The sequence below is a fragment of the Mesitornis unicolor genome, unplaced genomic scaffold, assembly GCF_000695765.1.
Source record: "Mesitornis unicolor isolate BGI_N332 unplaced genomic scaffold, ASM69576v1 scaffold37264, whole genome shotgun sequence".
In the NCBI taxonomy this organism is placed as follows: domain Eukaryota; kingdom Metazoa; phylum Chordata; class Aves; order Mesitornithiformes; family Mesitornithidae; genus Mesitornis; species Mesitornis unicolor.
The window spans coordinates 149-25,471 of NW_010180086.1; the positions used below are offsets into that span (position 1 = coordinate 149).

At 37.3% G+C, this 25,323-nt stretch overlaps 1 protein-coding gene across 1 annotated transcript; it reads left to right on the top strand.

Annotated features, from left to right (window-relative positions):
- Nucleotides 1–774: 774 nt before the first annotated feature.
- On the top strand, nt 775–24,707 carry TRAPPC11 (trafficking protein particle complex 11; the record flags this gene model as incomplete). Its single annotated transcript, XM_010183000.1, has 28 exons — nt 775–953; nt 1,300–1,370; nt 2,238–2,352; nt 4,401–4,500; nt 5,283–5,356; nt 5,569–5,665; nt 6,429–6,562; nt 6,894–7,041; nt 7,879–7,972; nt 9,236–9,315; nt 9,402–9,480; nt 9,574–9,628; nt 11,034–11,179; nt 12,284–12,345; nt 12,437–12,569; nt 13,242–13,372; nt 13,872–14,027; nt 14,537–14,724; nt 15,421–15,569; nt 16,988–17,109; nt 17,789–17,908; nt 18,260–18,325; nt 18,421–18,577; nt 19,841–19,949; nt 20,653–20,744; nt 21,645–21,778; nt 22,160–22,327; nt 23,730–24,707. Coding segments are annotated over 28 exons (3,204 nt in total), but the record flags the coding sequence as incomplete, so codon positions are not given.
- Nucleotides 24,708–25,323: the final 616 nt, after the last annotated feature.

The window sequence follows — 25,323 nt, forward strand, 5'->3', positions numbered from 1 at the left end:
CGAGCTCCTGCTTCCTCTTCCCCTGCTCTTCAAGGAGCTGGAAGCCTAAGAAAAAGCTGTCAGGGGTGAGGAGAAGACAGGGGCGTTGTGGCGGAGTGCTGTGGGTGTGTAGGAAACCAAGGGTGCCTCAGCTTGCTAGCGAGAAGCAGAGAAAGTCAACATTACTTGCTTTTTTCAAGTACTTGCTGTTTATTTACTCAGTATCAAGGTATACTTGTAAAGATTGAGCTGTAACAAAACCCAAAGTTTAACTGTGGAGAAACTAGATATTTGAAATTTATATATTCCAAAAAAATTGTAAAGCCTTTAACTAAGTGAAATGTATCAGAATATATCTGCTCTGCTTTCTGCTTTGCAGTGGCAATTCGGAAGCAATGTCAATAGGCTTAACCCATGGAAAACTACGTAATTCTATGATGCTGGCAAGGAACAGGAATCCTGACTGATTTTTCCTGGCTCAGTTTGAGAGCCCTTCAAAAGCCCCCTTTTAAAATAAGCCTAATTTTTCATGAAGGTGTGTGAAACATGCTTCTGAACTTGATCTTTTCCTCCAGTCGGCCGTTCTTTGTTGCTGATATCTCAGGCATCAAGCCCTGATGCCAGGAAAGGAGGTGTATGTCTTACTTGATAGGAAGCAAAGGCTTGAGGAGAAGGATGTTAATGGAGTGATAACAAACATATCCACAAGTGACAAGAATGTGGAGGCAGTTCCCTGTCTCCTGCTGTACTAGGAGGCTGGTAAATGAATTTAGTAGCTTGCTTTAATGACCTCAATGTTTTCAGAGGACATCCTATGAATGGTACATACCAAAAGGAATCCTGAAGACTGGTTGGATGAACAAACACCTGAATTTGGTCCCAGCACTTGTGGTGGTGTTCTATGAACTCGACTGGGATGAGCCGCAATGGAAAGAAAAACAGTTGGAATGTGCCACTCGAGTCGAAATTGTCAGGTAGAGTTTTTGCACTTGGCTCATAATGTACTACGAGGTAACAGTAAATGTGAATTGCAGCATCTTGTTTGTGTTCTGAGATATATATTATTTTTAAAATTGTCTTTAAAAGTCATTTAAGTAAAAACAGCCCCTGAAGTTTTGCTTGTTAAATTCAGTACAATTATTCTGTCCCATCTGAACAAAGAAGATAACACAGTGTTCTGGATGGTTCAGCATGTTGCTGTGTTTGATTTTATTTCTTATATAGCATTCTTTCAGTGCTTTCATCTAGACTGAAATATAATTTTGTTCTGATGATACACAAAGAATGAAACCTTGACACTCTGACCTGTTTTTATTTTAGGCAAAGTTTGCAGGGAAGAAATACAAAAGTCGCTGTTGTTTTGATTCAGAAAAAAACACCGTTACCTCCAGGTACTAGAAAACTGTGTACATTGTGATGATCTCATTTTTCAGAAGGCCTGACAGACTAAGCTGACTGTATAATTTGTGACATTACCTGCAGTTCTTAATATAATGTCTTCTATGTACATGGCATGCATTGTCGCTGCAGGAAGGTATACCAGTGAAAAGAGTGCACATGGCAGTTGACCCTAAATGTGTGATGCTTTTATCCTTAACTTCTTCCTCTTAAGTCTAAGTCCTTCTTTTGATATACAGTATCAAAAAATGGTATGTTAGTGTAATACACATGACATGCCACTTTGTAAGTAAGTTGTATTTTAAACCTTGCTTGAGATCAAGAAAAGTTGTAAAAGCAATGAGAACTTAGAGGGAAGGGTATTTGGTACCTACAGAAGCCTTTTGCTTTAACTTATATTTAATCAATAAAATTTTGGTGTCACATGGAGCTGTGAAATGCAATATTTTAACCTTGTGTTTCCGTAGAGCTGCTGCTTCTGCTGTAGCTGCGTATTTTCTAGCGTCTGGCAAGCCATTTTTTGTTGTTATTGTCTCTTTTTTCCCCCCTCCATCTACAATCGTTGTTTGTCTTTTCTGTATGCTATTGTCGTTTTCGAGACACGGAATATTTAATTCTGAGAGAGAGATTAAAAATTTCTCATACTTCTACCTTATTGCTAGCTAAGCCACGCCTCGAAACTTTCTGCTGTGTCTTCTGCTGGATGAAGCACATAATACTCTGAAAAAAGAAAGAAAGAATATGGTCTCAGTTTTATGTGCATTAGAGTTTTCCAGTCCTTGTACTGGTCGAGCTTTTAGAGTTCGTTCATCATTGCAGTGCTACATACTGCTTACTTGTGCTTTCCTTCACTTCACTAGGGGAAGATGTTATTGCATCAGAGAGAGCAGCAGCTTTATGCAATGCCTGTGACCTTTCTGGAAAATCCCTCTTTGTACTTCCACACACTGATCATCTGGTTGGTTATATTATAAGGTAAGTGACTGTAAACCACTGTTTTGCTCTGTTTACTGATGGAGGGAGTGTATAGGTTGGGATGACTATGACATGGCATGCTGACGGTGACCAGCAGTGGATGTTTGGTCAGTTCACTGGAATTCTTCAGGTTGTTCTGCAACCTGAGGGATGCCACACAGCTTCCCCTTCCCTGTGAAGCTGAGTTATGGCTGTCAGATATGTTGCTTTTCAAGAAACATTATTAGATATCCCAAGACATTCCTTTCCTCAAGTCAGATAGAGGCAAAGTGGGGATTTCTGCCTCTACAGTGGTTTTGGCCCTGTTGGTTCTGAATAATTTTCTCTACAAATGTTTTGTTAGATGTAATTCTGTATTAGCAGGTCTTTACTTTCCCCCTAGATGCATAGTTCCTGGCCACGGGTATATCTCTTTATATTTATGCTAAGTGGTATTTATCTCGTTGCAAATATTATGTCTTTATAATTTTCTGCATTTCTTCTGTTTTTTTGGTTTAATACTTGCAGAGAATACAGCTTCAAATAAACTTTAGAGACCTTTCAAAAGCAGAACAGAGAAAGGAAGACAGACCTAAAAACAAGGGGTCAAACTAAGGCAGATCATAGTTTATTAAAATTAGTTTTAATTTTTTCAGATAAGCTTCTGGAGAGAAAGGGTCATGGTGTGAGAGGCTTCCTTCTCACCCTCATATTTATATATACACTGTAAAGTTATCAGCATAAATCAGTGCTGTTGAATCCATGCTGTTCATAAGCAGCTACTAGAATTGATCAAAATTAAGTAGCTATTACTTCTAGTTTTTCGTATTTTGCTCAGTGGTAAAGGAACGCTTACTGCATGTTAACTAGCATAAGGCTTTGCAAACTGCATGTAGTTGTCTTTTGATATGCAATTTGCAACTATCTCCAAGTTCGTGAAGATAAGGCAGTATCATTAGGGATTAATAGCTCTTCATGTACATGTAAAAAAAAAATAGTTTGAACAAACCGTTATGTCAGAATTCCTAGTATTAATCTTTTTGTTTTGACATTTTTAGTTGAGATTTCATAGTCGTAAAAGAGGATACTTTTTTTTTTTCTAACTCTCTGACTGGCTTGTCTTTTCTTATATAGCCACAATATACTGTTAAAATAAGTATAACAAAGACTTAATTTATCTTGTCTTCTTTTTGAGACTGAACTCATAGTTAACAATTGCTGTCCATTGCTCTGTCCCCTTGTTTTTATCACCATCCTCTGTTGCATGGCGAGCAGGACACAAGTTGTCATCTGCCTCAGTCAGAGTCTGCAGTGATCACTCCTTGGCCAGATCACAGAACTGATAATTTATTTCCTGCATCCATCAGTGCAATTGAGTGTATTCCTCTCCTAGATTCTGGTCTCGTTCTAGTTGATTTTACTTCTTATAATTTACTCATGCAGCATATCCTGCTTAGATCCCCCTCAGCCTCATACTGTATTCAGTGTTCTGGGCCTCTTTGTCTTTCTCTTCTCCCCCTGTGACTGGCCATTGGGCTAATTATCTTGCAAACACAAGTTTGACTGTTAGCTCCTGCAAATCCAGGTAGCTGTTGATGTTTGGACAACATGATGAAACTTGGTCTGTCCCCTCGTAATTTTATTTAGTCCTATTTTTTCTTTCCCACCCCACCCCACTGCAGTCCAGCAAATGAGGCTTATCCCAGGAGCCTCTGCAAAATTTAATTGTTTTGGCTGAGATGTCTCTCCACTTTTTGTTGCCTTGCAAAATCTTGACAGCTTGTCCTCACACTTTCTATGTTAATTACCAGAGATTGTTGTATGAGCTATAAGGCTCTTGAACCTACTTGTTCTGCTTTGTGCTACCGTTGTGTAAGGCATTGTGTGAAGAGCTTTTGTCTGCAAACTCTTACCCTGTGTGGTAACTTAAAGGGGAGCTTAGTAATACCTAAAGCTTCTTTTGCCAACTTAAAATAAGCATGATTAAAAGTAACTTATTCCAAAGTTCTTAATATTCTTTGTATGTGAGGAAAGTTTCATAGTGAAACTTATGAGCAACTTTGTTGCAGGTTGGAAAATGCTTTCTATGAGCATGCACAAACCTACTATTATACAGAAATACGAAGAGTTAAATCTCATAAGGAGTTCTTGAACAAAACCACTCATCAGGTAATATTACCTTACTTTAAAAATACTGTGCAAGTTATCGTGCATGTTAAAACCTGAAAATAGGGGTTCTTTGTTGCTTAAGCATCTTTGTTCCCTCCCTTCCAACTTGAGATGTGTTTACTCAGTATAGAAAGTAAATTTGTTTTTATTTTCTGCAAATTAAGCTTTGATTTTGATTGGTTTTGACTTTTTTTTCTTTGGATTTGATTGGATTTGTCTTCTTCACATCTTCCTTAGAGGAAAAGGCTGTGGGAAGATCCATAGCCCAAAAATTAAGTTGCCTGATTTAAAAAAAAAATAAAATAAATTCTATATGGGTTTGAATGCAGTATCTTAACAAGCTGTGGCAAGTTCTTCCCTTAGGAACTTAGAACTCAAACTTGCCCTTAATTTGGCTTTTAGCTTTTGCTTTTCAAAGTGTTAAGTATCTGCTCAGACACACAACATTCTGTTGCAGTTGCCGCCTTCCCTCTCTTGGAAACAGGGATCCAAGTGGTGAGCTCTAAACCAACAATCAACGCTGGTGTAGAGATTTTTGAGTGTTACAAAGCCTCTTCCCTGTTCCAAAGTGTAAGACTTAGAATAGATTAAATCTGTTGAAAGATCACTGCTGTGTCTTGGTGGCAGAGAGAGAACTATTAGGAAACAGTTGCATAGTCAGTTTTTCAGGTTAACTGCTATATTATGTAAACCTCTGGAATTATCACCTGTATATACCTGCTTTGTAGGTAAGAGGGATGTTCAGATGTTTGTGAATGATGTACACTGCTTGTGTCTTGCAGCTTTTATTTGTTAGACACCAGTTCAAAATAGCGTTCTTCAGTGAACTGAAACAGGATACGCAGAATGCTCTCAAGTAAGACTCAGATTTCTTTCTCCCAAATTTCTGCTAAGCCATAGACTGTGATAAATGTTTTCCCAAATGCAAAATTACTTAAGCATGTATGTAAGGGGTGAGTTCTTCACTGGGAAGAATACTCTGGAAGGCTGTTTTCTGCTGTCGGCAGTCTTGTTCTTAAATTTTATTGTCTTGTATGATTTAATTCTAATTTATATATTCCTGCTTAGAAATTACAGAACTGCCTATAATCTTGTGCATGAATTGAGGGCTCATGAAACAAACATACTGGAAATCAAGACCATGGCAGGATTTATAAACTATAAGGTAATGAGTGTACTTCTAATCTTTGACAGCCTTTACTAAAAAAAGAAAAAAAAAGAAAAGAATTCATGCATCTTCAGTATAAGATTTAAAAGTTCCATTTTGTATTGCTTTTAAGGAGATGGATTAGAAATCAGTGGAATGCCAATTACTCTGACTTGCAAAGAATTCTGAATTCCACACACAGGAAAGATCTTTAGCTGAAGTTTGGGAGTATCTTGAAGGACTGGAGTTCATTTGCAGTCATCTGAAATACTAGACTCTCTGACTCTTGCTCTGTGCAGGGGGAATGAAAACAAGGGTTGCTTGAATTGGACATACTTTTGTGGTATTTTGGAGGCTTTTAGGTAAAACAAAACTTGCCCACCATTTGTAACAGTCCTGGAGTTGGACTCAATCAAATTCCATTTGCAGACTGCAGGCCTCAAAGCTCTTCCGAGTGGCCCTGCGGTTCCATCTTGAATTTGACTGTGAGTTATGCACTCTTCCATTGATGATTTGAGGGAGAAAGGGAAGAAAAATCGCATTGGATGAAATAGAGGACCACATGGTTCAGATATAGTACATTATGTTTTACACGTATTTTTCTCCCTCTGTTTTCTGTGTTATTTGAGCTCTTCAGAAATATGTAAAATTAGTTTGTTTGAGTTTTTTTTGTGCATGGCATGTTTTGGGTTGTGGGTTGTAGGTTTTTTTTTGTTTTTTTTTAAGCTAGTCCTTAGCAGCCTAACACAGTTATTTTCCCTCTTATTTTGATTTCTTCTAGATCTGTCGCCTCTGTTTTCAGCATAATACTCCACTGGATGCAATTGCTCAGTTCAGGAAACATATTGACTTGTGCAAGAAAAAAATAGGAAGTGCAGAACTGGCTTTTGAACATGCTGCATGGATGTCTAAACAGTATGGTTTTCCTCCTGTTCTAGTTCCTATATAACGTTCTGAAGTTCACTGTTTTACTTGTCTAGGCAAGATACAAATTCTGAGCTCTTTAAGAAGGAGAGTGTTTATGATACAGTGTATGCTGTCATTCTGATTTGCATTGATTATTGACTGCTTTTCTCTGGGAGTGAACAGGATATGACACAATTGCAGCCATAGAACTTAGATGCAAAAGTTCAGACAAGAATCATCTGTCTTAAGACTAACTAGAATTTTTAATTGAAGTGTACCTTTTGATTCAGATTGTTGCCCTGTACATAATCTTGGGTATGATTTTATTTTTTTTTAATAGATTTCAGGCTTTTGGTGACCTGTTTGATGAAGCTATTAAGCTGGGGTTGACAGCAATTCAGACTCAGAATCCAGGTTTCTATTACCAGCAGGCAGCCTACTATGCACAGGAACGGAAACAACTAGCGAGTATGCTTTGTAACCATGATGTAAGTTGCGAGGGGATAAAATGCTTTGCAAGTAACCAGATAGTAAATTAGCTCATGTTTTAGTCTCACGTGGTAGTGGAATGATCTGTAATGTGTGTAAATGAAATCCAAGGAAAGGAGAGGTGTTTTTCTGATGCTTACTAACGTTTTAAGTGTGTGTTAGGTATTGCAAAGATTACTCGCGAACAAATGTGTTAGTGTTTATTTTATTACAGATTATTCTGACATGTTTTTAAAATACTTATAAAAAAATAGTATACTCTCTACACCTCTGGATATTTGAAAACTTACTGTTTTGTTTTGTTTTCCAGTGTATTTCTCTATACATACACTGTATCTAATCACTTACAGGAAGCCGAGAAACAAGAGCATTAGTATTACAGTGTGTGTGGGAAGGTGGAGGAGTTGTTGTTTTGGGGGTTTTTGATACTTGCCTGGCAGAGAGGGTTGCATGGGAAGTCTATCTCTGCAGTTGATTAAACACTCATGCTAATTACGTGTAATTACTCTGCAACTGGCATATCCTGATTATTTTAAAATGTATTTGTTCCTACTGGTGCTATTTATTTGTTACTCTTGGGTTATCTTGTTAGGAACCAGTTTTACTGTCTTTAACAGTATTTGAGGTGTATGAAGTAAGATGTCAGACTGAATTAAGAAGTATTTAAATGTTTGGGTTTCCTGAAGTCCTATTTTATACAGGTGGCCAGAAAGCTTATGTATTTTAAAGCAAATGTCTTCTTTTATATGCATGTGTATTGGAGGATCAGATCACTTTTAGTGCTTTAAAATGAAATGTGAACCCTTTTTTAATGACTGTATTTGCTAAATTTACAGTCCTCTGTGATATACCCCAATCCGGATCCCCTGGAAACACAAACTGGAGTGCTTGACTTCTATGGGCAAAGACCATGGCGGCAGGGAATATTAAGTATGTTTCTGTGTCTTGTATCTGTGGAGTTCAGACAAATTTCTTTAGTTGTTGCTCCTGCCAGCTGACTTGGTGGGCATAAGCATGTAATTCTTTTTCCATAGAGCCACATGCTGGGACCTCACTTTCTTGTGAGTTGGTGGTACAACTTGAACAGGCATCAATTGGAAGTGCAGGAAGTGTTTGATCTCTGTAACAAGTAGATAAAAGGAACCTCAGGTTTGTGCAGGATCAGGTCTTCAGGAAAGTTGCACAGGCTGTACTACAGCTCTGCTGCTGCTTTATTTCTGTGCTGCCTAAGGTTCCCAAAATCAGTGCGCTGCAGGAAGTAAAATGCATCATTCCTGGAAGGGAAGTTGGAGAACTGGGTATAGCAAAAGTCATGATGTCCTTGAATGTGATTGTTATAAATTCATCTACCATCCATACTGTGTCTTGTTAACTGTAGACAGGATCTCGTGAGGATGCAATGACTAGATTTTAATCTAAGAAAGGAATTTATGTTTTTTTTATTAAGGAGGACATTTTCTTAGAAATGCAAGCTTTGAATGTACACCTGTGTATGAGCACACGTGCAGTTCTGACATCTTCACTGCTGACTGTGGTTTTACTTTCTTTTCTCCCTCTCCATTTTGTCTCCTTTAATCTCTGTATATCCTTTGGGCTTTGGCACTTTATCTCTGCCCTTTTTGAAAGACTCGAAGATTTTGAAATATTTCATTTACTGAAAATATAGTAATATCTAACCTCTTATCTTTAAATGTTGCTGTTTTAAAATTAGAATCTACTGCCAAGGTTAAAGAATTTAAGATAAAGAGAAACTACCTGTTAACATATTCAGGTTTTTTGGTCTCTGCAAGAGTTTATAATCTTTTAAAACCCTATACAGTTCTTCATATGTTGCCGTTCTCCACTGCTAGAGAAACATAAGCTTTAATTCTTACTTCTCATCAGCAAGGAAAAGGGCTACAAATTTGTCGTAACATATGTGCTTCAAATGTTAATAGAAGCAGTCTGGTGACTAGGTTGTCTTACTGTAGTTTGATATTTTTGGGTAGCTTCAGATAACTCCTTTTAAACAAAAGGCAAGATGTTTGTTCCCTTCTAGAACACAGAGCACGGATGAGTTCCTCTGTCTCCTAGGTGAAAGAATGTTTGAGTTGGAATGTGCTGGAGTTGGAGCTTGTGTTGCATATAGATCACCATGGAAATAGTTCCCTTTGGATCAGGACAGAATTCCAATGTTTTCATTGTCTTATGCAGGCTTTGACCTTTCTGATCCTGAAAAGGAGAAGATGGGGATTTTATCCCTGCAGTTGAAAGAGAAAAATGTCCTTCACTCGGTAAGCTTTATCCTGGAAAAAAAAATATTTCTAACATTATCCCAATGTTTGCATATATAATTATATCAGTAATGGTTTTATCTTAGGAGCTAATAATCACTTTGTTGAGTAATGCTGTCGCACAGTTCAAGAAATATAAATGTCCAAGAATGAAAAGTCATTTGAGTGAGTATAGATAATCAAATGCATTTTTTAATTAATTTTGCAAAGGCTTTCAGTATTGATATGATACTTATACTTTTCTTTTTTTTTAATCAGTGGTTCAAATGGGCGAAGAATATTACTATGCTAAAGATTATGCCAAAGCTTTGAAGTGAGTACCATCCATGCTGCTTTCACATGCTAGTCTCACTGAGACCCCGTGTCTTATTGCTATGGAATAATGTTGGAACCTCATCTAAGATGCTCCTGGTACCTGGATTTGATGGAAGCACAAGCTTTGGAGTGTATGAACTCCACATTTATATCAAAGAAAGCAAAATGGACATGATGAGTCAGTATTGGAGTAGAAAACTTGCTGCTCTAAGCTGTTGTGGGGATTTGCTTTATTGGGCTAACATTATTTATTTCTAGCTCACTGATTAAGTGCTGTCTTTCTCTTTCTCTCTCTCCCAGAAGTGATTTCTGAAACTTTCCTGCTACTGCAGTGCAAATACAGTTACGGAAATGTAACTGAATTTATTTATTTATTTTATAAGTATACCAGGGAATTAGCATAAGGAATTACTTTTACTGGTGTAGTTTTCTGCTATTATGACTACAGAGCTAGGAAAGTTTAGTGCTGAGGTGCAGCTACTATCTTTTCTGAAGGACGTCTCTTGTGTTTGGTTTCTTGACTTTGTATTTTTAAGGGGAAGCAGAGTCAAGGTCATGTTAAGTAGGAGTCCCGCAGTGTTTTCCTTAACTAGATTTCCAAGATCATGTGTTGTGAAGGGAGTATGTTTGAGGTAGGAGAGATGTGTTTACTGTTGTACTAGCTGACTGGAAGCTACATGGAGAAGAAGAAGGTAGGCTAGGACAAGCAGGACAATTTATATCGAACCTAATTTTTATATGAACAAGCATTTCTTATGTTTAGGTTGAGTGCTCTGAGGTAGACAGAAACTTGTCTTGAACAGTTGAGAAGAATTTAGAAAAAAATTGCTTCTGTGCTTTGCTAGTAGTAGCAAACATTGTTCAGTATTAAAACCATATTAAGGTGTGTGGTTTTTCCTGATAAAGATTGGTGCATGTGTTGCTTATAGATCTTTGAAACTCTGGAAGGGAGCAGGGATAGGAGGTAGGATGGGGAAGAAACATCTCAGCTTAAGGAACATTAAAATTCTTCAGTTTGGAAAGGGACTTCATTGTGGAGTTCTGGTTTGTTTTTCGTAAAACTTGCCACATACTCAATAGTAAAGGATATTTTTAATGCAATGCTGGACTAAGACTCTTCTGTGCAGTTGTTGTTTTGCTTATGAAGTCAGGTGAGTTTTTGTGTTTTCCTGTGAAAATTGCTCTAGGCTGAAATAGAAAATTCATGGAATAAATGTGTTCCTTTATAATAATTTCATGCTGTTTTCAATAAATCATTACTGTAAGTAAACAGTAGACTTGACTCTAATCTAGCATTTGTATTAGTGAAGATTAATTTTGTGTTAATGATACCAAATAAATGCGAGCTTCAAAAAGTATTGGTGTGTGTAACTTGGTTTTCTCTAAATTTTACTGTGTTGCAGGCTCTTGGATTATGTGATGTGTGAATATCGCAGTGAAGGATGGTGGACTCTTCTCACTTCCATATTGACGACAGCTCTCAAATGTTCATATCTGATGGCCCAGATAAAAGATTATATAACATACTCTTTGGAGCTACTGGGTAGAGGTATTCTTTAAGAAATATACTCAGCCTATACAGAAAAATTAAAGTACATATATTTGGAAGTCTGACAAGTCATTGTCAGATGCAGTGCTTGCAGTACTTCAAGTTATTTGGTTACAAAATATTTACATCTGTGCTGAATTTTTACTGCCTCCTCTCATGCTGGAAGTTGAATTTTCTTGCTCTCTATTAGAAAATTCATTGCATTCAAATAGACCGTGTCAGGATATCTGAGACACAGAATTTCATTTGAGACTGTTCAGATGATGTAACAGAAACTTCCTGAGTCTTGGGATGGGGGAAGAACTGTAGTATAGCTAAAGAGGAAAAACACTTTTCCTAGTAAGTAACAAAGCTAGCACTATTTTTCTGGACTTTAAAATCCCAAGTACTACTTAAGTATAAGTCTTCTCTTAGACTTTTTGTTACTAGAACTGTGCTGATGAGTTCTGCATGTGGTATGTTTTAGAGAGAGAATGTGACACAGGGTGGCTGCACAGTAATAATGCAAGCACTCTGCTTCATATAATGTCTGTTACTTGACATTGCAGAAACAACCCTTTTGTCCACTATTAGGGTAGGTGTGGTAAAAGTGGGTTTGCATCTTCTGTTAGCTAGCCAGGGTACTCTGCTTTGCAGTAAAGAACAGCCAGTGAGACAAAACCACTTTTCTTCACCTTCAGGAGCAGAGTACTTATTTAAATTAGTACTTTTGTTTTCCCATCAGCTTTTTGTTTCTAATATTATCCAAGCTTGCCTTCTGCATGTCCCAGACTTTTTTTGGTTTCTAGTGTTTATTTTTAAACATAAATAACAAAACATAGACATTACTCTCTTGAGGTTTTAATCCAATAAATTATTAAACACCTGTCTAACCACAAAATATTTCACTTGGTTCCAGTGGAAACGCTTAAAATTAAGGAAGTCCTGAAAACTGGATGAATCCTTCATTACTGGTAGATGGATGTTAGGGTTGTTTTGTTTGTCTGTCTTCCCCCAGAATGTGTTTTATGAAAGATGCAATCAAAAATACTTTTTAAGTTAAAAAAAAAAAGTGAGAGGACTTGCTTCTGTCTTATAATCTTTTGGTTTTGTTCTGTTTCCTAGCATCTACTCTTAAAGAAGATCAGAAATCTCGAATAGAAAAAAACCTGATAAAAGTTCTAATGGTAAGTGACAAAACTTCTGTTATCCTTTTGAATAATCTTAGGAGTTGTCAGTGTTTGGTAACCTCCTTTTATTGTTTGTAATTTGGTACAGAATGAAAGCCCTGATCCTGAACCTGATTGTGATGCTGCTGCTGTGAAAACATCACAAAAGTTATGGGCTGACCGTGTTTCTTTGGCAGGCAGTAATGTTTTTACAATAGAAGTCCAAGATTTTATACCATTTGGTAAGTAAGAAAGCAAATTTACATCAGATTATAAATTACAATGTAGTTATATCTTGAAAATTACCAATTAAGAAAAAATATGAAGTGTATATTAAAGCCAGCAACACTGAAACACTTGTTTTAGTTCTTCATCTAAATCAGTAAGATACAAAATCATGAGAGAAGTCAGTGGTCTCTTATCCCCAATATGGATTACTATGAGGCTACCTATGGCTTTAAACATGGTAGGAGTAGTAAACCTTTGCTTTTTGAAAGACTTCTGCTGCTCTGGTGTGCTTTGAAATAGGATTCTGAGGGAAGGTGGCAGAATGCGTGCAGAGTAGTACTCCCTGTAGAAAAGGGGCACAAGAACGTTTCCTACAAAAAAGTGTATCTAAATGTACAAGATTATTTTTTTTTTTCTGCTGGATGTCTACCCCTCCTCTTCTCTGCAAAGGTTTTGGACAAGTTTTGAAAAATGACTTTTTGTGACAGTGTTAGTAGCCAAATTTGTCCTGTACTTGCATACAAACTGAAGTTTTAATATTATACACAGAACAATCCTTACCACAATTTTTTCAAGCTTGTGCTTCTGGAATTTGGTGTTGTAGTTTGTGTTTAACAACTACTTCTTGTTTTTGTTGGGTTTTTTTATGTGGTTTTTATTTTTTTTCTTTTTTTTTTTAATTTCAGTGCAGTGCAAAGCAAAATTTCTTGCTCCTAGTTTTCATGTTGATGTTCCTGTGCAGTTTGATGTATACTTGAAAGCTGATTGTCCTCATCCTATCAGGTTTTCTAAGCTCTGCATCAGTTTCAATAATCAGGTAACTATGTTTTATCTATCTTTGAGCTAATGATAGAAGCTTATTATAAGAATAGAATAATATCTATTAGTGTTTTAAAAAAAAAAACCCACAAAAAAAGCAGTTCTTTTCAAAAAATTATGCTAATACTTAAATGTTTTTTATTTTTGCATTATCTATCACTATTGACAAGTATGTTGATCACTGTGATAAAATTCCCAAATGCAGTTTGATTAGTTCATCTATCATATCTTAGCTTCTCTATGAAGCTCTCTAAAGTTTCAGAAGGATCATTTTAATGTCTTATTTCTCTTGATGTTCTTTCATAAAGTTACGTTAATGTAATGGGTATCTTGTGTGAATAATTGTGTTGTAATTATTTGCTAAGCATAACTTCAGTAGTGTAAAAAGTAGTGAGAACCCATGTAGTTTGATCCAGTAACACAGAGCCTTAATATTTGCTATAATACCATTACTCTCTAAAAATGTCTTAAGTCTGGATTTATCAACTTTTTTGCAGGATTACAACCAGTACTGTGTGGTAGAAGAAGCCTACCAAAAAAGTGGTATTCTAGAACAGTCGTCACAAGGAACAATGTGCTTAGTCCCTGGCAAAACAAGAAAGTTCACTTTCAAATTTGTTGCAAAAACAGAAGATGTAGGAAAGAAGATTGAGGTTTGTTAATTTGTTTTACACCTTTCTTACTGATGCTTACAAAGAACTCAAAACTACAAAGCTGCCTCTAATCTGGGAGCAGTTACTGATGTCACTGCAGTTCCAAATGTTTGGATTCTTGACACTAATTACCAAAAACAAGACAAAATTTATTGGTAACACCAAAACAAAAAACTATCACAAAAACTGTAGTAGTATTTAATGCTTGTTTAAGTATGGGCAGTACATTAAAAAACAAGTGAGGGAAGGGGAGGGGCAGTATAGCACTATGGAAGAGTACAAAACTACAGAATGCTGCATTGCACACACACGAGCACGGATACTTTTCCTACTACGGTTTCATTAAATGATATCCTGGAGTGGTGAGGTGTCTTCAGTCTGCAAAGCTGCCAGAAGCTTTTTGGTTATGTACAGGCACAGTAAAGACATATGTTGGAAAACTACATTCTTACAGTAAGTAAGATCCAAGGACAAAGTTTTTGGTATGTGTTCCAATTTGTGCCCGTCAGATCACCTCTGTGGATTTGATCCTGGGAAGTGAATCTGGCCGATGTGTGATCCTGAACTGGCGGGGAGGAGGCGGAGATGCCGCGTCATCCCAAGAAGTGTTGCAGGCATCACGCTCCTTCAGGCGAAGACCTAAGCTTCCAGATAATGAAGTGCACTGGGACAGTCTGACTACTCAGGCAAGCACTATGTGAGTAAAAACTTGAAAATATATATGATGTATCACTGTGAGTCACCTGCGAAGTCCTGATCACTCTGCCTAAAAGAAGAAGAAATACTTTTGGGGACCTCTTTAATATGAGCCTCCTAATATGTCTTTGCTAAACTGGGGTTAAGATGGGCTCTGTCTTAATTTTTTAGGTCTTTTGAGGCTCCAGATAGCTAGAAGTACAGAAAAAGCTTGCACTGATTTCTGAGTATATCAAGTATGCTTTACTTTTCCCCTTCACCTAGCTTTGCTAGGCAGACTTTTCCTGGATTTGTGTGCAAACCAGGAGATTATGGTGTTCTCTTGCAAAAGCCACCACACAAAGAATCCCTAAGAAACTATTGGAGAATAATTGTTAATGAATAGGCTAACACTAATTTAGATGTTGTCAAAAGTATTAAATCCAGTTGCTGCTGGTGGGAGTGCTTGTTTCTTTCCTGGCAGAACATCTGAACCATTAGTGCTTGTTGCTGGGGTTCCAAACTAGTTTTGGAGTCATTCCCTTCATGCTGCTTTTCAGAAATCTCACATCTCATAGTTGAATAGGCCACCGGTTGTCAGAACTCTTTTTTTTTTTTTTTTTTTTTTTAACAGTAGACTGTTGTGATCTCCTTTAAACTAGGCTTGAAAATTTGTTCTTTAAGAAACATACAATAAGTGAGTCTTTTTCTTTTAAAGGATTATTTCTAGGGTGCCAAACATTTCCGTTCAGCTCCGTCATGAACCTCCTGCCCTGACTGATGAAATGTATTGTTTGGTTGTGACAGTCCAGTCACATGAGGAGACAGTGGCCAAAGATGTTAAGCTTACAGCTGGTTTAAAGCCAGGTATTTGGGGTTATTTTCTTTTAATCCAGCAGTCTTCTAATTGACTCTTTGTTCTAGATGCAATGTGGAGGAATATAGTAAATGGCTCTCCTGCAGTAGTTAAAAGCCAAACCAAAGTGAAGGTTGGGAATGATGATATTCTAGTGGTAAGAACAAGAGCGAACAAACTCATTCAGTTATGGTTATCTTAACCAATGCTTGTCAGTAGTGTTTACTTGGATATTTTCAAAATACAAATCCTTACAAGTTTGAAAGAAAACATGGAAGCTTTTGTATTCCCTCCTAACCTGTTATTTAATTTGATCATAAATATTTTTTTCTTTCATGAGAAGTAGATCTTTTTCTTGATGAGGTGAAAGCATTAGGCAATGCTAGATAAATGCTTTCCAAGTATAGACTTTGTGGGTTTTCTTCCCCCATCCCCTCTTATTTTGTCACCGTGGACAGTGTGGTTGGGTTTTTAAACCACTTGAAATTCGGGGAGCGGTGGAGAACTGAGACAATATTCCTTCAAATGAAAAGGAAAAAATGCAAATATTGTATGTTTAAGACTGACTTAGCTGTATGACAGTTTTCAATACATGAAGTCCAGATGTTATACTCTGTATGCCTGTTTATAGCACCTACCCTAAAAGGCAAAAATAGTTTTAAACTGCTAGCATATAGGAAGCAATATGTGCTGTATACTCTGAAATAGAGCCACATTCCCTATCCACTTGTACAGTTCATTAAAGTCGGTGGAGTGTTCTTTAAACTTACTGAATTGGATGTTTGAGCTTGGCTCCTAAAGCAGTGTGCAATAGTCAGTCTTGATTTCCTCCTGTCCTTGATCTTGACTCTTAACACATGATATGGAAGGTCAATGTGGGCTTGCTGATTCCATAACTGAAATGTCAAATTCAAATTGTTCTTTCAATAGGGAAGGTCATGTGTTTTCTACACTTGCAACTCTTTGGCAACAGGTGGCTTGTTTTGCTTGGAAAACTATCTCACATGATTGCAGCAATGCCATTATTATAGTCAACCTCAAACTGAAGGATGGTGTCATTTAACATCTATACATTTATTCGTACATATTTTCAGTACAGATTTAGAAGAACAATTTTAGATGTAAAAACATTAAGCCATGCTCTTGAAAACAAAAGAATCAGAACAGTGAAACTTCCTTTTTACTTCATATAGATTACCAAGAAAAACTTGGATCACTTAGTCATGTTATGTTTTGTACGTGGTAGGAAACATCTAGATACGATTTTTTATTTTTGAGACTTTTTTTTTTCCTGGCCTAAATAAATGAAACAAAAACCTTGCAGGATGTGAACCCTCCAATTTTGAAAACTTTACATGTTATCAAGTTCTTGCTTTCATGCTTCAGTGTTGTAAGCCCATGTGGATATGAAGACTGTTTTTAATCCTAGGGCAAGATGCCAACCTGACTCAAAAAACTCAGGTGACTCTTCATGGAGCAGATGCATGTGATGACTCCTTTCCTGCACTGCTTCCAGATATCCCTGTAGGAGACTTGCAACCAGGGGAAAAGGTAAAGGCTTAAAATCTTCTTTCTATATCACATTTAAGAAAATGGAGATCAACTAATAAGACTCTTACAGAAGGACCTACGTTTACTTTTAAATATCTGAACCAATAAATGAAATACTTATGGCATAGTTTACCTGTTGTTTACTTGCCATTTAATATTTCTTTAGCTAGATTTCACCTTGGACTAAATTTAGGAATAAGGTATATTCTGGGATTGATGATACAGCTGGGAGATAAGAAATGAAATAAGGAGGTTACTCTCAACAGTTAGTTAAGTGCACTGCCTAGTTGACAGTAGATAATAGTAGTCAGCAAGTGTGATTCAACATGATAGAAGATCAAATATGCAGATGTTACCCCATACTGAAATTGTGACTAGTAAATGAAAAGTTAGGTATATCATATTACACAGTAATAGTTATTTTCTTGTACTGTTAAGTAACAGATGAGCATCAGAAGCGAAGCAACTCGAGTTGTGCTACTCTGATTGAAATAATTCACTGTGTAATTAAGAACATGCACTGTAGGAGATTATTTATGGTCAAAATAATACTCATAATAGCCATTCTGCTGTTGCCCTCTTGGACCAAGTAAGATGATTAACAAGTTTTGGACAGTTCTAGGCCTAATTAACATAACATAGGTATAGGTTGGCTCATGTTGTCTCCTTTATTTTGCAGCTGGAAAAACCAATATACATCCGTTGTGGAACAGTTGGTGCAAGAATGTTTCTGGTTTACGTTTCTTACTTAATCAACGCTGTCGTTGAGGGGAAAGAAATCCTCTGCAAGTGTCACCGGGTAGGATGTAAAGATGCACCAGTTGCTGGAGATACTCATGAAATACAAGAAATATTGTCAATCTGAAGGCTGTAATTCCAAGTCTCGTAAAAGCCTTTCTAGTAGATGGAAAAATTGCAAAATCGATAGAGCAGTATGGTAGCCCAATTTAGTGTGAGCAGTTTCATAAGCATCATTAGGAGAAAAGTTTTCTATATTTATTTTTAAATATATTCGAGACATTCTGCCTTGTGGAAGACTTGGTTAAATTGATCATTAAGAGTAACTTTGTCAGTAGCCAGGTCTGAAACTGAATGTATCCTTTTTTTTCCTCCCCCTCTTCTTTTCACCCCTCTTGTTTTACCTATACAGGATGAAACTGTAACCATAGAAACGGTTTTTCCTTTTGATGTTGCTGTCAAATTTGTCTCCACAAAGGTATGTGTTTGAAAAGTTGATCTTTTGGAATCACACCACCTTCAGTAGTTGCACCTTGTTAGTTAGAAGTAGCCAGATCTTGTCTGTCTTGACAGCTGGAGCACTTGGACAGAGTGTTTGCAGATATACCATTTTTACTGATGACAGACATCCTGAGTGCCTCTCCTTGGCCTCTCACTATTGTAACCAGCCAGCTGCAGCTGTCAGCTTCCATGACCCCAGTAGATCAGCTGGAATCTTTTGTGGAGAATGGTAAGTTTCCTTACATTATGCTCTCTATCAGGAGGATACTTTTTGATTAAGTTGGGAATGAGAAAGGGGGGTATTTTAAACAGCATTTGCTTATCAAACTCTAATAGAAGAAAGCTGCTTATTACTATAGTTGCTTGCCAGAACACAACTTAGACAGCAGTATGCTTCAAAATGTAGTTCTGCTTCACTACATCAAGTAAACAGACTTGATTAATAGATGGTACCCAAAAATCTACATGTATGTTTTCTGGAACACAGACACTTTACCATGTGATAAAGGCAGCATCCAAAGGCTAAAGTAATCAACGTCCATGATTGCAGTCATGAAACTGAAAAACACGAAGCTAGACAGGGTAGGGTATAAAAGAACAATTGGAAACAAGCATCATTTTTATATTAACACACTTTAATAGCTCATTACTTAAATGTAAAAAAAAAAATAAATCTTGCTGAACTATTAAAGGTTGAGATCTGTATGTTAGCTTGAAAGCCAGGTAAATTGAGTATTTAGCCTTAGAACTGATCCAGAATCTTCCAGCAAAATACTGTCTTTGCATTTGAGGAGTCAGAGATGTGAAAACATGTGTATTCTATCAAAACTTGGTATACAAATGATGCAGTCTAGATGGCTGCCTGATGATGGGGCAACTGTCCACTCATGTGATCTTGGTGAATAGAATCTCACCCTAGAGACCTGCAAGGCTCCAGTTCCTTCATAGATTCAGGGGTTACCCGGTAAAACAGTTATTTGCCAGGTCCTTTAATTGTCAAACTATGAAATTTCATCTTCAGCTCTGGCACTTCGTGCTTCACGGCTTCCAGTTGATGCTTCTAAAGAGCTAACTGGCAGAAGGTATGAACCGCCTCAGATACTAGGTTTTCATTTTAAAATGTAAGAGACATCTTATGCTGATGTCTTGAAATTTATAGTGGAAGAGAAGTGTAGAATTTGAATTAGGGTTGTTTTGCCTCTTTTTGCCTATGGACTCTAAATTTACAGTGACTTGTTCTGTGTAGACATGAAAAAACTTATGATGCTGTTCAGAAAGTAAGCTGTCATATATTTGTATGTGTTGCCCTTTTTAATATATTTAGATACTTCACAATCTTTATTGAATTCATATATTATATAGGTGTAGTTTGCAAAGCACTTCAGGGCTTTTATGGCTGAACAGTTGTGCTTGAGTAATATTGGATTCTTAGACTTGGTGACTTCTGCATTAATGAGTTACGCTTTGATTTTAAACAAAATCTTGCTGATAGTTGTTTTACAGACAGGTGAGAGTGCCAGCGAGTGCTTTTGCCTTCGATGTCCTCCAGTTACTAATGCTGGTGGAGTGGCAACTGGATGTTATATCATTTCCTGGAAGAGGCAAGTATCTCTTGGACTGGATGGGTAGAGGAAATAAGTTGGTTTGTTTTTAGGGATGATGGTGGGCTTGGGGGTGGTTTTCTTTTTTGGTTTTTGGATCTTCCCATAGCAAGCACTGTCTAGACTTTGGATGTTACTAATTATTTCTTAGCTTGTTACACTTTTAAAATAAATACATATTTCACTTAAGAGATAAATATTATGTGGTTATCATTTTAACATTCTATGTAGCTTTCTTCTTTGTAAGATCTTGGGTCAGTTTCTTCACCTCCCATTCCCTGTTTTCTCCAGTCATGAAGTATTCTACTTGAGAAGCAAAGTCAAAGGAATAGTTTTGCCATAGTAGAAACAAACAAACTTTTTAAAATGGGAAATCTATTTTTCCCACTCTAGATTGTGGGTTTATGTATTAACTCAGTTTTCAAAGACAAATTGAGGTGTATCTTTCTTCTAGTTTGCTTTTCTTTAGTTTTAGAGCTGTTTAGTGTTCTTACTTGTCTTTTGCTATTTTATCTCTGTGCTATAGCACTTTTCTTGCTCACTTCAAACAATCCAATATTAAGATTTGGGTTTTTCCTTCCCACCACTGAAATTACTGTAATTTTTGTTTAGTCATATGTAAGTGATGTTCTTTTGGTGTACGTACTTGATACTTTGTTGTATAATTTTCACCATGGTCTGCATTTGTGACTTCTTCCTGCAGAAGCTCTCCTGTGGAAAGTGTACCTGTTGTTAGTACAGTTATCACTCTACCGCATGTGGTTGTTGAGAGCATTCCCCTCCATGTTAATGCAGGTAATGTTAATTTGACAACATACATGTCCCCATTAGAGTTTTAAGAATTTCTGAAGTCTTACAGCATCTAGACCTTGCGTTTACTGCAGGAAAAGACAGAAAACTTGTGCTTGATATTATGGAGCTAGTGAAAGAAACTGTGTACCATTGCTTAGACTGCCCCAAGCCTTGCATCCTTTTTCCCAGTTCAGTTGAAGGGAAGAGCTTGGAAGGTAGTTACATGAACACGTTCTCTTAAAAGCTGTCAATGGATCGACCTACGTTATGTGGCAGCACAGAGGCCAGGGTTACCTCTGCTGATGCTGCCTTCCCAGTAGGTTTCTCTAGATGCTTATGGCAGGAGTTGTTCCATACACCCACGCCATGGCTGCATCCCAGGGAAGAAACAGCCTGGAGAATTAGAGCTGCTTGCAGGCAGGTGAACTGTTTCTCTTCTGGCACTTCACCTGCACAGGAGCAGAGGGGGAGTGGAGAGATCACTGAACGCATACAATTCCTGTGCATTCCTCAATTTGGTTTTGTTTGTACTGAGATTCTTCCACCATCCTTTCCTGTTACATTTTGAAAATGCTTCCTGACAGTGTCTGAAAAGGTTTTAGTAAGCTGAAAATACCCTGCAGCACCTAAAGTGACTTCCTAGTTAGCATTCCTGGACAAGGTTAGCAGTTGAGGGTTTTGTAACTAGCTGTTGAAGAAGTGTTACTGAAAAGTTGTTGTAATGAGGCTGTGTTCTGTTCTTTAATCTTTTTTTCTGAAAAATCTTGTCCAAAATGCTTTAGATGCCTAGTTATTGTATTTTTCTTCTTCAAACTTTTCATTGTTCTTTGTGATAGACTTATTTTAAAGTTCCATACATTAAAAATTATTTTGTATCTGAGATTACTTACTTTCTTTCCAAAGATCTGCCATCATTTGGTCGAGTCCGAGAATCCCTACCTGTCAGATATCACCTGCAAAATAAGACCAACTTGGTCCAGGATGTGGAGGTGTCAGTGGAACCCAGTGATGCCTTCATGTTCTCTGGCCTTAAACAGGTACAAAATTGTCCATCTACTGATCCTGCTGGCCTATCTGGTACTGAAGAATGCATCGATTAGATGTACGCTGATGTGCAGAGAGGACAAACTCATTGTTTTTTAGATGGTTAAAGTGTGGTATGTCCTGTCTGGAAGAATGCATAGATGCAGACTCCACTTAAGGAATGGTTGAATGGAAGCCTGACTAGGAGCCATTTGCCATGTTGTTTATGAGTAACATGGTGTTTCAGCATAGAAGTAATAATTTAACTAGAACAAGACATTAGTTGCATTCTTTCCAACTTCAGAAAGTAAACAGTGTATAAATAGAAAGTAAACAGAGGACTGCTTTTGGTCATAGAATTTACCTATGTTTGTGGGGCTTTTTTCTTTTTAAAGATCCGATTGAGAATCCTTCCTGGCACACAGCAGGAAATGTTATACAACTTCTATCCTCTGATGGCTGGATATCAGCAGTTACCATCCCTTCATGTCAACTTGCTGCGGTTCCCAAACTTCACTAATCAGCTGCTCAGACGATTCATCCCGACACACATTTTTGTAAAGGTAAGACTGTAAGAAATGCCTTGTGTTTAGAGGTTTCCTGTGAGGCAGCTCAGTTTTTGGGGACTACCACCCCAGCTCTGTTCAAAGCCAAGTGTTTCTAAGCAGCTTGTAACAGAGTTATTTGCTTTGAAAAGTCTTGGGTAGTGCATTGGTGTTGTCAACCAAAATTCTTAGGAAATCTGTGTAAGTGCAGCAGATACTTGGTTACAGCTAGGTGAACTAGCTGAATGTGCTTAGCCTGTTCCTGTTATTCCATGTCTTATTCTGTAAAATGAGTTTTGAAGTTGTTTGTATTTTGAGTACAACAGACTGAGCTAAATGTGGTGAAATACTTAAATATATTATTTTTCAGCACTCCTGAAGAAGTATTTGAGCAACCCGTATGACTAGATACAGAAACACTGTAGCATCCCACACCTCCCTAAATAATTTCTAAAAACACATCCTCTCAGTGAATCACTGGATCTAGTTGTTTTTTTTTTAAGTGGTACAACTGAGGACTATTCAATCATGTAATGAAAAATAGACCACAGCTTTCTTTTGACTTTCTAAGAATCATTTAAACCCAGTTGGCCAAAACAATATTTTGCCATTCCACTGCTGCTGTCTCCAGAATATTGTATTCACTTCTTAGTCAGACTCTTAGCAAGCAAGCAGCCTCAAGAGTTTGTTTATATGACTAGAGCTGGACTTGTTCAGGCTCCTGTAATCCTGTTTCCAGGAAACAGGCATGGTGTTCTTTCAGTTTTGCTTTAGCTAAAAGAGATTGGCAGAACTTACTTTTTGCATGTGCTGTCAACCAGTGGCTCTTCTAGACTGATTGTCAAGGTGTCCTCCTAAGTCAGTACAAAGGCTTTTTTCCTCAAGCATGGCATTCTCAGTGCTCCTGTGGAATTTCTCAAGCTTCAAAATACTTTGCTTTTGCTTTGGAATTGTCAGGACCTCAAAAAACCTTACTGTAAGGATGCCTTTTCTTCTTTAAAACGTCCTCCTTGCTCTCTCCCATCTCTAGTGATTCAGCTTAGTGTTCCTCCAAGAAACTGTCAGTCTCATTTCTGTTTTAAGCATCAATAGCTATCAGCTTTTTACACTACAGTAATACTTAGAGCCCTGATCAGCCAGGCCTTGTGCTGAGCTGGCCAAATTTGTGCAGAAATGCTCCTGGTATTTACCAGGGCAGGGCAGGAGCTGAGGCCTCTACCAAGTACTCACTGGGCCAAATTCAGATTTCAGTTGTGTGTCCTCCGTGTTTGTGCTGCTGTTGGAAACCATTAGAAGTAAGGAGAGGCTTGGTGTATTGCAGAGTGAGTTTCTTGTCTTTTGTTGTTGGTTTGTTTGGGGGATTTTTTGGGGTGTTTTTTTGTTTTTGTTTTTTTAATTCTCTGTCTTTATTCTATTAAAGCCTCAGGGTCGTCAAGCAGATGATAACTCGATTGCAGCTGCGTAACTTTGAGACCTGTACCTCTGCACTTAAAGAAAATGGGATGTTGCACAGAATATATAAAGCTCACTTTGGAAATGTGGCTTTGATCAATCTGTAAGAATTAAATTTTATATTTAAATTACAACTCCTAGCAGAACTAATGCTTTAAAAAAATCTAGTCTTTCATGGACTTTCTTTAAGGAATAAGCATGGGGAAAACTTGGTGCTTTATTTAACAAGAACGTTCTTTTGAAGTTAACTTTGAATGTTAAACACTTAAAAGTATTATTAAGGCATATTTAATGTCCTGAGTATTTAAGTGAAGAAATGCTAATTAGTTTGACCAAAACTGAAAGTCGTTTTTTATATTTAACAGTAAGGTGAAGTGCAAAGTTTGTACTTGCTATGAGAGACTTAAGACATTTGGAAATGGTCATCCTTTACAGGATTTTTGTTCTGTGCCACTTCTGTTGAGGGCAGGACACGGTGTGCACTAGCACAGTAAACTGCAGATGGTGACGTTGTACTGTTGGAATTGAGTGGCTTACTAGTTCTTTAAAACCACAAGTCTGACAGGCACTATTTCTCCTGTGTAAGCCATAAATCCAAATTTAAGTTCAGCAACAGCTAGTCTAATGAACAGAGATTTGTCTGAAACAGTTGAACTATCCAACCTGAAGTTGATGGTTTGGATTATTTTTACACACACAGCTTCCAGATTAGACGTGTCTTGGCAGTCTCCTGCTGTGTGAATTAAAAAATGGACATCCTACTGTTGTACAGCTCCAGATGAACTGGTGTTTAAAATACAGTAAATCATGTATATAAAAAATATGCATTATGAAAACTTCAGTTGTTTAGCTTTCTAAATAATTACTTTTTGATTGCTTGGGAAATACCTTATTTATTGTCAAAGTGAAGTTCTAATAAACAGCTTGTAACAGAGTATTTCTGAAACTGTGTCCTTAATGGCATTGTTTTTACAGCTGTTGTTTCGTAGCTCCGGTCTGTCTTGTGGGCTGATACGTTTACTTATGGCACTGAAGTCCAAAAGAGCAGCTGTAATACTCTGGGAAAAGCATTAGAGAAGCACGTCAATATTCCTTCCCAGTGCAAGGACTGTAGGCTAATTGGCACTCCTGAAAAATAGGCATCAGTGAATATAAGTGTTCTGTGGAGTGCAGGTGTAGTTATATTAGGAATTTTTTCAGTGTTAGTAGAGAGGAGATGATGACTGACAAACCATGCTGGGAAGAACAAACAAAACCTTCCTTATTCTTTGCCTAAATATAATGAAGATACAGTCATGGAAATAGGCATCTTATTTCTTCATTGAAGATAAGAGTGGAAAATGTATTTAATTTCCGGATTTTTTTTTTCTTTTAAGTAACCACTCAGATTACAGCAACTCTGGCACCTCTGGTACTGCCTCTGAAAAGACATGTTGATGCAAGTGGTGCATGCAAGTAGAGACCTCGGTGGAGAACTGGGGTGCCTTTTCACCCCTGAAACAGTCCAACAGCAAATGATTTGCATTCCTTTGAGAAAGGAGAGGGCATAAAATGCTTTCTTG